Below are 13,309 nucleotides of genomic sequence, written 5' to 3'. Positions count from 1 at the left end.
CGCCGCTCACTCTCCTCCTTCATGCCGCTCTCCAGGCACTTGCGCAGGCGGCAGGCCTGGCACTGACGCCGGGTCTTGCGGGTGATCTCGCAGGCGCCCTTCCGGAAGGGGCACCGCGGCCGGGCGTTGCGTTTCATGGTCCTCCTGTGAGAGAACAAGGGTCAGAAGGGAGGCTGCGCCGGGGCACTGGGGCACCCTCTGTGCGCCCGCCTTGGTCTCCAGAGTCGGGGCAGGTGTTGCGGGCAGGGTAGAGGAGGGGCCCTTCCAGCTTCCGTCTTTACTGGGCTTCCCTAGAAGTCCGGGACTCGGCCAGGGCAGGGAGGGAGGGTGGGAATGGGACGACTGCGGCCCCTGAGCCACTTTCTGGGACACTTCAGCTCCCGACCCTTGGCTCTTTCACACCCTTGACCAGACCATGTTTCTATGGAGATGGGTCTCTTCCTGGATTCTTGGGAAAGGGAGCCAGAGGAAAGCTGACCCCAGGAGCATAAGAAACATAGGAAGACTCTCCCTTTCTCAGCTCCCATTCTAGATTGGGGAGGCTTTTCCACCTCACTGGACAGTGGCTTCTCCATTGGAAAGCGATTCTGCTGATTGCGCTAGGGGGCAAAGAGCTTCAGAGCTCTGTCATAGAGAAACATGCAGGCGCCGGACCCACAGGCCCCTGCACAGAGGAAGCTCGTAGCGAGGCAACGGTAGATAGAAGCCTTTTGGAGACGGTGGCACGACCACCGCTTCCCACAGCCAGGCAGCCTGAACTTCCCACAGAAGACCCAGACAGTGCAGTCCTAACTTTATTTCCCCCCATTTCCTCAGCTGGATGGAAAGAAATTCTGCCTTGGCTCTGGCCTCTGCTTCTGGTCCCAAGTGGAGAAGGAGGAAAGCTGGCACTGAGCATGGCGAGGCTGCAGAGCACCCTGAAGGCTGGCCTGGGAGAGGAGCCATGCTCATGGTGACCCGGCAGGTTTGAGCTTGGAGGCCTCAGACTGGAGACCAGCCTAGGGGACATGCCCTTCACAGAGGCCACCTCCCCCTTCTGCCTTGCCTGCTAGCCTGGGTAAGAGGCCTCTGATGCTACCCCAAAGTCCACCCAGGATGGGTAAAAGGGGAAAGGGGCTCACATTTATTAAAGGCATGCTATGAATCAGATGCTGGGCTAGATATGTTGCAGACATTTGCAAATTTAGTTCTCAAAAGTCTGTGTCATCTGCCTGGCAGAGAAGAGGGAGACAGGCTTTGAGAACCCAGGTTACCACTTGTCCTCCAGGTAAATGACAAGCTGAAATTTGAATCCAGGTCTGCCTCATAACGGAATGGAAGCTCTTACGCACTACAATATGTTGCCTCCCTCTGGGAGCCCCCGAATAGCACCTGCATGGCGAGGGGAGAGCAGAGGATTCCTATACCCAAAGGCAATCCATAAGGTTGCTGCTTGGACGGATGCACCCACGGCCTCTTCTGTGGTGGCAGACCCAGATCTGGTGCAGATGTCCACCCTCCTCCCTGTGGCCATGTGGCCTGTGCCCAGCTCAGGGATATATCTGGTGCTCTTTGCTATTACCTAGTTCAGGAGTAGATTAGGGCCCAGCTCTAGATGATGTGATGTGAGGGGTCCTTTGGGAAAGGTTTCCTTGCACTTGGAGAGAGGAAGAGATGAGCCTTTTTGTTCCTTGGCTGAACACCTATGGTTACTGCCTGGGGGCCCTGGCACTATGCTCCCCTGACTGAAGTCAGAATTCAGCCAGACTGAAATCAGAGCTCTCAGGTAGGATAGCAGAAGAGAAAAATGGAAAGAACTGAGCTGCTAAACTCACCAACCCAGAAGCCTCCATGCTTCTTGTTATGAGAGATAATATGTTTTCCTTAGTGTTAAACCAATCTGAGTCGAGTGTTCTGTGACTGGTAGCTGCATGCAGCCTGGCGCTGCTGCTGTGTCTTATCCCTGTTATAACCCATGCAACAGGAGAGGTCATATCTCCCCAGAACATGGCACCTCTGGACCTGCCTATGTCCGCTCTAATGTCCAGCCAGCAGGAAGGACTCTGCAAAGTCAGGATGGCTGCCTTGAGAATGTACCAGGTCCCACATGTGGCCCCTGAGGCAGGAGCTGCTCCTTGTCCTTTTCCACATATTCCTTTCTCCCCCTGCCTCCTCTCTTGGTCTGAGCCCTGCTGGCTTTTCTTTTTCTGTTTCTTCAACTGGACAGCAGTGAGCGCTTCTCTCTAGGCCTGACTTGCTGTGAGCTGGGACTTTTTAGTCCTTCACTCTTTGGTCCTCCCTGTTTGTCTTTTTCTATGTGAGCTTGTTTTGTTATATTTTTCATTTATTTTATGCCATTATTTACTTAACAACCATCCCATAAGACTGATTAGAACACTTGCATTTTGGATTTTCAAATTCTGTACTCTTTTACTGACTGATCTTCTAATTTATTCAAGAACACATGGTGAAACAAAGGGATAGCTCATGGAAGGGGACCTTTCCTGGTAGAGCAGGAAGACTGAAGATGAAGGATTCCTCTGAGATATAAATGGCTCACTTGAGACTGATTAGGAGGCCTTCGGATGGGCCACCAGCTCACACTCTAAACCTGGGAGTCATGTCAAACTGAGAGCCTGAGATATTGCCCAGTGGGCTGATGGAAGACCCCAGTTACAGTGTGTCAGTGGTGGCAGGTAGGTGAAGGTTGATGGGCAACTTTACCTGAAAAAGCCCTTGCATCCTTCACATGTCATGACATTGAAGTGATAACCAGTGGCCTTGTCTCCACATACACGGCAGATTTGGGAACCCCCGTCTTCCTCATCTGCAATGATGATGGGCTTTCCAGGAATAGAATCTGCTTTTTTCCAATGCATAAGGTCAGCATGGTTCCAGCTTTCTTCAGGTCTCACCTCCAGGTTTGCTCCTGGGCCTCTTGGGCTACAAGTAAAAAACCCACAGGGAATGAAAGGACTGGCCAGTGAGGTTCTGAGGCTGCAGAAGGAATACTCTGTCCCCTCTGTGCATTGCTCACATTTGGGTCTATGGATCCAAGGGCTGACCTCTCATGGACAAAATGTGGGTGGGGGGTTGGAGTTGTTATCAAGCAAGATGTAACCATGACATGTTTTATACAACAGTGGGGCCCTGGATTAGAACAGGTGAACAAGGTCATGGGAGGCAGAAGGGTAATAGGGGAGGAAGAAATAAGAAGAGAGAGAAGGCTGTCTGGGCTGGATTGTGGAGGTAATGCTTGAGTGGACTGAGATTAAGAGGCCATGGGCTGGTCAAAGGCTTGAACAGGGAGTCAGATTCATGGGACAGATTAATCTGTCCCAGTTCATGGGACAGATTACTTGTTCAAAATGATCTGATTATGAAGATCCAGGGAGGATAGGGTTTTAGGTGTGGTGTGGCCCATGCTCCGAGAGAGAGCTGGAAAGCCTGGGCAGAAAGAGGGTTTTCAACTGAGTGACCAAACAGATGAGGAGAAAATGAGTGTGAAGCCAGGCTCAGGATGCAGGAAGGACATGGCAGACCCATGTGTGGGTGGATATGAAAGAACATGTGCCTGTCAGGAGAGCTGTGCTCAAGATATCCTCCACTGGCAACCTCCACTTTGAGAGTGTAACTTCAATTCTATTTGGAATGGGCACTGAGGATGCTGAGTAGAAACCAGGGACCGTCCTACTCCCTGCTCTTCCCAAAAGGCCCTCTGGGCACTGATTGCTGAGGGCAGCCACACCACAGACGATGTTGCCTTTTCTAAACCAAACTTAAACTTTCAGAAAGATTTCTGCACACAAATTTCTATTTCCAATATCATAACACATGATACCTGGAAGTTTCACCTGTAAAGGTAAATGTTAAATTAATCTATCCCTGGCCCTGGCCCTCCAGAAAACTGTGAATGAAACAGGCTGACTGGAAACTTGAACTGAATAGATGTGTTTGGGAGATATCCCCTGATTTTTCAAATCATAATCCTGACCTCCAATAGGCTTGCAGACAAAATGTATTCGTTGTGTGTCCACAAAAACCTCAAACCAAAAATTTGATTTACAGTGTTCCTGGGTTGCTTGTTCTTCCAAACACCACAGAAGCAGATGCAAATCCTCTTTGGAGGAACTCACTTTCCACTTCCTACTTGGGAATAAATAATTACACCTGTTATTTCCAATAAATATGAGCAAAAACTCACAAATCATTAATCAAAGACTAACACAGCACCATGAGCAAAAGTCAGCAAAAACAACTTACGACAGAATTAAATGTGCAAAGACTCCGTGAGCTTCAAATTCAGAATGCTTAAATAAATAGTAGAAGAGGTGGAAGACATAAGGAAAGAACAAAAGACCATAAAAATGGCCAAACAGATTTGAAAAATGAATAAAAATCGGCTGTAAAATCTGAACAAATGACTCTATACACCAATAATAACAATGTCTTGGAAGTTAGAGAAAGCAAAACATGACTAAAATATGCAACAATATATAAGTCAGGGGATGGATAATCATAGTGAACATTTTCTAAGGTTATATGTTGTTAAGGGAATAAAAAGATAGTAAATAAATTAGATTTTGATGGATAAAGTATGGTTGTAAAAATGTCTGGGGTAACCACTAAAAGTCTAGAAATAGAATGCATAATTTGGAATCTCTATTAGAAAGGAAGAAATGGAAGAAAAAAGTTAGAAAGGAGGCAACTAGAGCTATAGAAAGAAACCAAAAGGGTGAGATGAATAGAAAGCACAAGATAAGATGGCAGAAATACCAAATATGTGGATAGTTAATTGTATATATATCCAATGTCACCGAGAAAAACAGTTCCAGCAGATGACTGGGGCAATCTAAGGTTCAGAATTAATATTTTGGGGAGACTTTGTATTAGAAAATAAGGGATGGAGCAGATACCAAAATGGTAACTAACAATATTGAACACAGTGTTCACAGGGTAACCCATTGTCTTAGTCCACTCAAAATGCTATAACAGAATATCATAAATGAAGTGGCTTATAAATAACAGAAATTTATTTATGTATATATGTATGTATTTGGTGACTGGCTGGTAAAGGGATCTGAACCCTTGACCTTGGTGTTACCGGCACCATGCTCTCCCAAGTGAGCTAACCAGCCAGCCCAACAACAGAAATTTGTTTCTCAGTTTCAGAGGCTGTGTAGTCCAAGATATAGGCTCTGGCAGGCTCAGTGTCTGGTGAGGGCCCGTTTCCTGGTTCATAGATGGAATCATCTTGTTGTGTCCTCTCATGGTAGAAGGAGCTAGCTAGTTCTGTGGGGTTTCTTTTATAAGGGCACTAATCTCAATCAAGCGGGTTCCATTTTCATGAGCTAATCACCTCCCCAAAGCCCCACTTTCTAATGGCATCACTTGGGGGTGGGGATTTTGACATATGAATGGGGGGGGGACATAAACATTCAGAACATAGCACTCATTTATTCCTCATAACCGTTATCATAACATTTATCATTTCACTCAACAAACATGTGTTGAGCATCTGCTACACACCAGATACTCTGTTATGTATGTGTCCTTCCCATGTTCTACATAACCTGGAAGTCACTCTTTTGGCAAAAACCCAGGGACTTTATAAACACCCTAACTGGTCACAGACACAAAGAGTGTTCCAAAATCAAAGAGCATCACAGGAAGAGAGAATTTCATTAGGAGGGTAGTATTTCAGAATGTACCTTGGAGGAAAATAACCTTAAGTTTTCAGTATCATTCAGGAATCATTACAGATAGTAGCTCCTGGGGCTATGGAAACAGTTGGCAAAGATATAAAGTTGATATAAATTATGAACTTCAGACAAATGAAGATGGTGAGATGGAGCTTCCTCAGCAATAAATATAAATGCTGTTCCCCAGAAGGGAAGTGATAATTACAGCATGACTACATGAACTGCAGGAGAAGCTCAACAGGTGACGTAGACCAAGAAGATGAAAGAAATGTTGCCAAAGGACTAGAGGAAGCACACTTACTTAAACCATGTCTGATTAACACTTTCCTCAATTCCTGAAGAGAGCAACACTGGGGGCCCTAGGCAGGAGCCTGAGGGCAGCCCCCTCCACCCAGAAGCAGGCTGAAACACCACTTTTGTGTGGGTGGCCCACCACAGTCACCACCACAGACACAGCTGCTGCAAAAGTAGCTCAATGCACAGCAGTGGCCACAGCCACCGTGCAGGCAGTCCACCAGACACTCAACTGCACTGACACAAGGAGACCAGAAAAAAGAAGAGGACATTTCTCTCCTCAAAGCCCACTCCAGAGTAACAGAAGAAGCAACTGCAAGAAAATATGACACCACCAAAAGAATACCATAATTCTCAAATACCAGATGCTAAAGAGCAGGAAACACTTGAAATGACTGAAAAGGAATTCTGAGCAACAATCTTAAGGAAACTAACTGAGATACGAGTAGACTCAGACAACATAATGAAATGAGAAAAAAAAAAAAATCCAAGATATAAGGGAGGAAATTTACAAAGAAATTAATACCTTAAAAAAGAATGTAGCAGAACTCATGTGACTGAAAGATTCACTCAATGAAATAAAAAACACAACTGAGAGCTTAAGCAGCAGGCTAGAACAAGCAGAAAAAGAATTTCTGATCTTGAAGATAGCTGGTAGCTTCTACTTTTGCCCTTTGGGGAGCCCCTAAGCCACCACGTAAGAAAGTCTGGGCATCCTGCTGGGTGACAACCCAAAGAGACCATGTAGAGAGGCCATGTGAGGAGGGAGAGCCCTGAGATCACACAGATGAGAGAGGCCTAGCCACTCTGGCCTCTCAGCTGTCCCCACCAAACTCCAGACATTGGTGAGCTCTCTTAGACTTACCAGCCCAGTTATTCCTCTAGATGATTACAGCCTTAAGCAAGGTCACGTGGAGCCAAAGAACTCTGCACCTGAGCCCAGGCAATGCAGAGACATCATGTCAGAAAATAAAATGGTGGTTGGTTTCATTAGGTAAGTTTAGGAAAGATTTGTTACACAGCAAGAGATAACTGAAACAGAACCCCTGGAGTTTTGTAAGAAATAGATCTGGACCAGAGTGGGTGCAGAAGCCAGCTGGCACCTGCAGTCCTGATCCTCACATCAGTCCTTCTCACAGAATGGTGCCCTGTGGGCAGGAAAATGACAGTGAGTCAGTGTCTGGTATGTGCCCACCATATCTGTCTTTCATGTGAATTTAATAAGACCAATTAGATGTGCACTTTTAATTGAATACAGCGGTGTTTGCTTCTGAGGGTTGCACCTGCTCCTCATTGTGCTTAGTGATCTGTGAAATCTAGCCAGAGGAGGGTTGAAGTGATCTTCTCTTGTACTTAGTGAAATAAAACTCTTCTTCAGTAAGGGCTTTGCCAAAATAATTAACTGTAAAATTCAGTGTTTGGGCTCAATACCGAAGATAGGATTATGTTCTCAGCAAGGAAGGACATAATTCATTTATTCAATAAATGAATGATTAAGTCAATGAATTTTATGTTTCCACATGACTAAAATTGTTGAATTGATGGAGGAACCATCAAACTGCACTTGGCACATGCATCCCCATCCTTCTCTGGGTAGGTGACTCATTGACATTGCTGAGCTAATAGGAGATGGAGCCAGAATTTGAACCCAGGTCAGTCTGACTCCAAAACCTGTGTTCTTGATTCAGCATTATGCCACATGCTTCAGAAGATTTGTTTCTGAATGTGTGAACCATGTATTAAATCTCCTTCATTTCCATGACTGCTGCAAACTTTTTCCTAGGCAGTTCACAGACTCTCTCCGTGCATGTGACCCCTTCGATGTAGCTCTGTGTTCCTGGGCAGGAAGTGATTCCCTAAGAGCCTCGGTTCTCTTCTCGCCATCTTAATTCCAGTTAAAACCGAAGGTGATGAAGAAGAAAAGAAGTCAGGAAAGGAGAATAAAAGAAAAGAACCACAGTGACTCCATTTTTTTGAACTTAATTGATTTGTTTTCTTCTATCCCCAGAAGCTGACCCTTCAGTAAAATTAACTGCTTGACAGACTCTTAAGTTTGTTATCACCAAGAAACCCATTGTATAGATAAGCACAGGTAACATTGCTTAGAGAAATCCTGGGAAGACAAGATGTGTCAACCTGTTAAACATACGGGAATTACTTACAAATTGAATAGCCTAGATTAGAGTAGCAATAAATACTGTAAGAGGCCTGAGAAAACATTTGTTCAATATGTCGTAGTTATCCATTCCTTCTTCACACAATGCTCGGAATTTGTTTACTGTTTAGACTCTCCTGAACTTACACTATAAAAACTTGCTTTTTCTGCCTGTTGGGCAGACTTCTCACGTTAAGAGGTGGTTTCTCTGATTTGCAAATCTAATAAAAGCCTCATTTAAATTTCCTTGCAGACTGAAGTATTTTTGCTTCGACAAAGAGACCAAGGAACCTGGCTGCCACTCTGGCCACACACAGAGGCATCTTGTCCCAAGCTTTCTGAAGCCCAAGGGCTGCGGGTTCTCCCTTTCATGGAGAAACACAGTTTGACCAGTTGCGGGGAGGCTTTTTCTGTATTCCACAGCCTTGACTTTCCAAAGCAGAGGCTGATATAAGCAGAAGGCCAAAAGTCTAAAAGGACATGCAGTTCTCCTGAAGCTAATGCTCCTGCGTCCTGCTGAGTCAATGGTTCTCAGCCTTTGTATTTCAATCTGTGTTTATATTTGGCCATTTACTAAGACTAGCTTTGGCTCAGTCACAAGCAACCTTTGGAGAGCTTTGGGGTGGGCTACATATTCAGGCAGTGTGCTGTCTGAGAAACTGCTGAAATTGCTGAGGTCTCAGTGCTCTGTGTGTGCAGCGGTAGCCTTACCAGGCTGATATGTGTGTGTGAATTCTAAATCTTTTAGCCACATTTAAATAATGTCATCAAATACTTTTTGGGTAAAGTAAGAACAATGAACATTCTTAATGTAAAACAAATTAGGGTCCAGTATAGATGATAGCTTTACCAAGTTCGGAGGGGTAAATTGAGGATCAGCTCACTGAAAATATAAATGTGTAGCCTGCAGAAAGTTCATGTTGAGAATCCTGGAGGGGACCTCAAAGAAAGAGGCAGTCACCCTTTCCTATCTGTGGAGTGTTTTTCTTCCTACCTTGATGTGGCAATGTGCCATATCCTTTCTGATTAAACAAGAACAACAACAACAACAAAAACTTTCAAAAGCTAGGAACAGAATGATTGTTCCTAATATGATAATGACAGTCTGTCTTAATAGCCAATAACATACTTTATGAAGAAACACTAGATTTATCTTCAATAAAATCAGGAGGAAAAGAAAATGTCTGCTATACTAGCGCTGTTAATAATTAGGGAGGTCTGCCTAATGCAATAAGATGTAAGATGAAAAATAAGATATAACTCTTACTTAACTAAACAATTTGTTAAAGAGTAATGATGGGAATGGAGAAGAATCATCATATCAAATTGTAAAAGCTATTATGAATCTGCAATGTTTAAAGTAATTGTTGCTGATAAAAAATTGAAATAAAATGGAAAAAATTCTCAATATTCTCAATAAAACAGAATATATGTACAAATTTAATATACAATGGGTTAGCCATCACAAATTAGTGAAAAGAAAAGGAGTATTTAATATGGAAACAATGTCTTGGTGCTGAAACAAAGTCTTTTATTTGGAAGAAAAAAAATCTGTCTAAATCCTAGCCTCACACATTCATCACAATAAATCTCAGCAGAACTAAATGTAAAAGACAAAAACCAAATAAAAACATTAAACACCAAAGAAAATGTAAATATGTCTAAATGGAGACACATTTTTTGATGTAAAAAATAATGGTAGAAATCATAAAAGGAAAGAATGAGGCATCCAAGAACATAAAAAGTGTAAAATTGTTCATCAAATATAATAAAGATGGAAATAAAATGCATGCAAACAACTGGAGGGAAAGTTTGTAACAAACATGACAGTGAAGAGGCTAGTCGGACAATTCATGATAAAATGGAATGCAAGGTTTTACATATAAGAAAATGCTTAACCTTACTACTAACAAAAAATACATATAGTAGTAATATATCACATTCAGCTATCAAATCAACAAATCTCTAAAGAGACACAAACAGACCTCATGTGTCCCCTGACGTGATGCAACAGGAAGAACACAGCAGCACTTGTGAATCGCTCTGGCCAAAGAACGAAATGAGAACTTGGTCAAGCTTTGGGTCTCACTACCACATCACAGGAAGTACTAGGGACAGAGATGCATTCAGCGATGCTTTGGAAATACCATCAATCCAGAATGTGAAAATTTTCACAGGACAAGGGACCAAGTTTCTCTGACAAATAAATGACAAGGGAAAAAAAAAAAAAAGGGAGGGGGGAATTCTCATGGAGTAAAAAATCTTAAGGGATTTAGTACTGAAAAACAATGTGTGGAATTTGTTTGAAACCCGACCCAGACAAACCAACAAAGTTATTTAAGAGTCAATTATGGAAGTTTGTACATGGACTGGATATTAAATTATATTAAGGAATTATCATTAACTTTTTGAAATTGTAGTTACATTTTAAAAAAATAAAGTCCCTATCAACCCCTTTCCTCTTAGAGAAATATACTGAAGTATTTATATACTAAATATACTGAAATATCTTATAAATGATATAATATCTGGAATTTGATTTTAAATAATCCAGTCAGAGTTTTGCTTCCAGGTAGAGTGCCGTAGTCATGTCATGCAGATGCTCCTGCTGCAATAGCTAGAACAAGATTGATTAATCACAAAAACACCAACTTTTAAGAAGACATTGGAGAGCCGTAAAAGTAACAAAAACTAGGCAAACTAAAATTCCAAAGAGGAGAGAGCCCTTGAGATATGAGCTGGCTTCTACCTCCCCCTCGGAAGCATGCTCCAATTCTGGGCCTGGGTGGAGGATCAGTGTTGTCCCAGCAAAGGGACTCTACTCTGGGAAAGAGAAACCAGGGAACATTTGGTGTTTGTGTGGGACTGGCATTAGGGATTAGAAACTAGAGGAACCCAAAATGCATGGCCAATTTTCCCCATGTTTGTTAGGGTCTAAGATGTATAGACATGGGCTAGAAGCTTCTAAAAAAAAAAACCCAGTATGACACCTTCCTCAACCTAGCAGCACTCGAAAGACAAAATCTCATTATAGATAGAGGAGCCTGCCTCAACAACATGGCCAGTTTCCCCCTCAAGAAAATTGCAAGATTTCGAAGCTGTGTGGGGCAGGATGCTAAATAGATAAGGTAAAAACCTGTAAAGGACAGAACTAAATATTTTTCAGTCTTTCATGACTGGGGAGACAGACCATTCGGGCTCTCAAAAGACTGAAAAGGCCATGCCTGAGGAACAGAGAGAAAGCAGAGGTGAAATGAGTCTTACCGAAAGTACAATGCATCCTTGACCCACTTTAACCCCCGACTAAGTTGAAATGATTAGCCTTTTCCCTTCTACAGCCTAGCAGAGCAAAGGCGGAAACCTCCTCTGGTGGAAGACACTATCTAGAACCTCTCCAATTCTGTTATTGATAATGCTTGGCTAACAATGAAAATTACTAGATGTGGGAAGAGGAAGGAAAATGTAACTGATAATCCAGAGATAAAATAGACAATAAAAGAAGCAGGCCCACAAATAGGGGAATGATCAAAGACTTTAAAATAACTATAATTAATGAAAAATAAGTAGAAGCTAATATGGATAAAAAGGATGAAGATGAGAAAAGTTTCAATGGGGAATTGCAATCTGTGGAAAAGTACAAGACACAGAATAGTCAAAATAATGTTGAAAGAGAAGAACAAAGTTGGAGGACTTGCACTTTATTTCCAAACTTACCACAAACTTACAATAACCAAGATAGCATGGTATTAGCATAAAGACAGATAATAGAGATTGATAGATCAGAACTGAGATTTGAGAAATAAACCCTTACTGTTATCATCAATTGATCTCTGACAAATATGCAAGGCAGTTCAATGCAGAAAAGAACAGCCTTTTTAAAAATGGTCTGGGAAAATTGGATAATCACATGCAAAAAGACAAATTTAAACCCTTACTTCATACCATACTCAAAGTGGATCATGACCTAAATGTCAGAGCTAAAACTATAAACTCTGAGAAGAAAGCATAGGAGAAAATCTTCATGAGCCTGGGTTAGGCAAAGATTTCTTAACTATAACACCAGAAGCATGAACAATAAGAGAAAAAATTGGTAAACTGAACTTCATTGAATTAAAAATGCTTACAGTTTCTACACTATTAAGTGAAAAGATTCACAGACTGAGAGAGTATTTGTAAATCATATATCTAATAAAGGACTTGTATCCAGAATACATAAAGAACACTTACAACTGAGTAATAAAAATACAAATAACCCAATTTAAAAATGGGCCAAAGATTTAAATAGATATATCACCAAAGAAGCTATACATAACCAATAATCACATGAAAATATGCTCAAGAACATTAGTTACTAGAGAGAAGCAAATTAAAAACACAAAGAAATACCTCTTACACGAGAATGACTGTAATCAAAAAGGCAGGTAATAAGTATTACTGATGATGTGGAGAAACCGAAACATAACACACTGCTGGTTGGAATGTAAAATAGTGCAGACACTTAGGAAAACAATTTTTCCAGTTACTTAAAATGTTAAACATAAATATACTACATGACCCAGCAATTCCAATTCTACGTATCTACCCAGGAGAGAAGAAAACATATGCCCCCTCACCAGAAGTATACACAAATGTTCATGGAAGCTTTATTCATAATAGCCAACAACTGTACCCAAATGTCTAACAACTGGACCCAAACGTCCAACAACTGGACTCAAATGTCCATCAACTGGTTAATGGGTACATAAAATGTGGTATACACATGGAATACTAATATACAATGAAATACTATTTGGCAATATAAAAGAATGAAGTACTGATAACTGCTACAACATGGATGAATCTTACAAACATTATGCTAAATGAAAGAAGTATATCCAAAAGACCACATGTTGTATAGCTCCATATATATGAAATGTCTAGGAAAAGCCAATCTATACAGAAAGTAGATTAGTGGTGCCTGTGGCCAAGGGTGAACTGGGGATGACTACAAGTGGATGTGAGGTTTCTTTTTGGAGTGAACAGAATTAGATTTTTATGATAGTTGTATAACTCTGAATATACTAAAAATCAATAAATTGTTCACTTAAAATGAGCGAATTTTATGATACATAAATTATCTCTCAATAAAACTATTTAAAAAAAATCAAGGGCCGGCCCGGTGGCGCACTGGAGAGTATGC

General features: G+C 41.9%; 1 protein-coding gene across 1 annotated transcript in view; it reads right to left on the bottom strand.

Moving 5' to 3' along the window:
* NR1I2 (nuclear receptor subfamily 1, group I, member 2) overlaps positions 1 to 2,915 on the bottom strand; it is a 10,626-nt gene extending 7,711 nt beyond the window's left edge. Inside the window, exons 1-2 of the mRNA XM_008578779.1 lie at positions 2,704 to 2,915; positions 11 to 144 (exon numbers count right to left, since the gene is read on the bottom strand). Of these exons, the coding sequence (XP_008577001.1) occupies positions 11 to 144; positions 2,704 to 2,858 (289 nt within the window). The 5' untranslated portion in view covers positions 2,859 to 2,915. The remainder of the gene's footprint in view (positions 1 to 10; positions 145 to 2,703) is intronic.
* Between the last annotated feature and the right edge of the window lie 10,394 nt (positions 2,916 to 13,309).

This window comes from Galeopterus variegatus, unplaced genomic scaffold (genome assembly GCF_000696425.1).
Source record: "Galeopterus variegatus unplaced genomic scaffold, G_variegatus-3.0.2 Scaffold1756, whole genome shotgun sequence".
Classification (NCBI taxonomy): Eukaryota; Metazoa; Chordata; class Mammalia; order Dermoptera; family Cynocephalidae; genus Galeopterus; species Galeopterus variegatus.
This window is presented reverse-complemented; position numbering and strand designations above follow the sequence as displayed.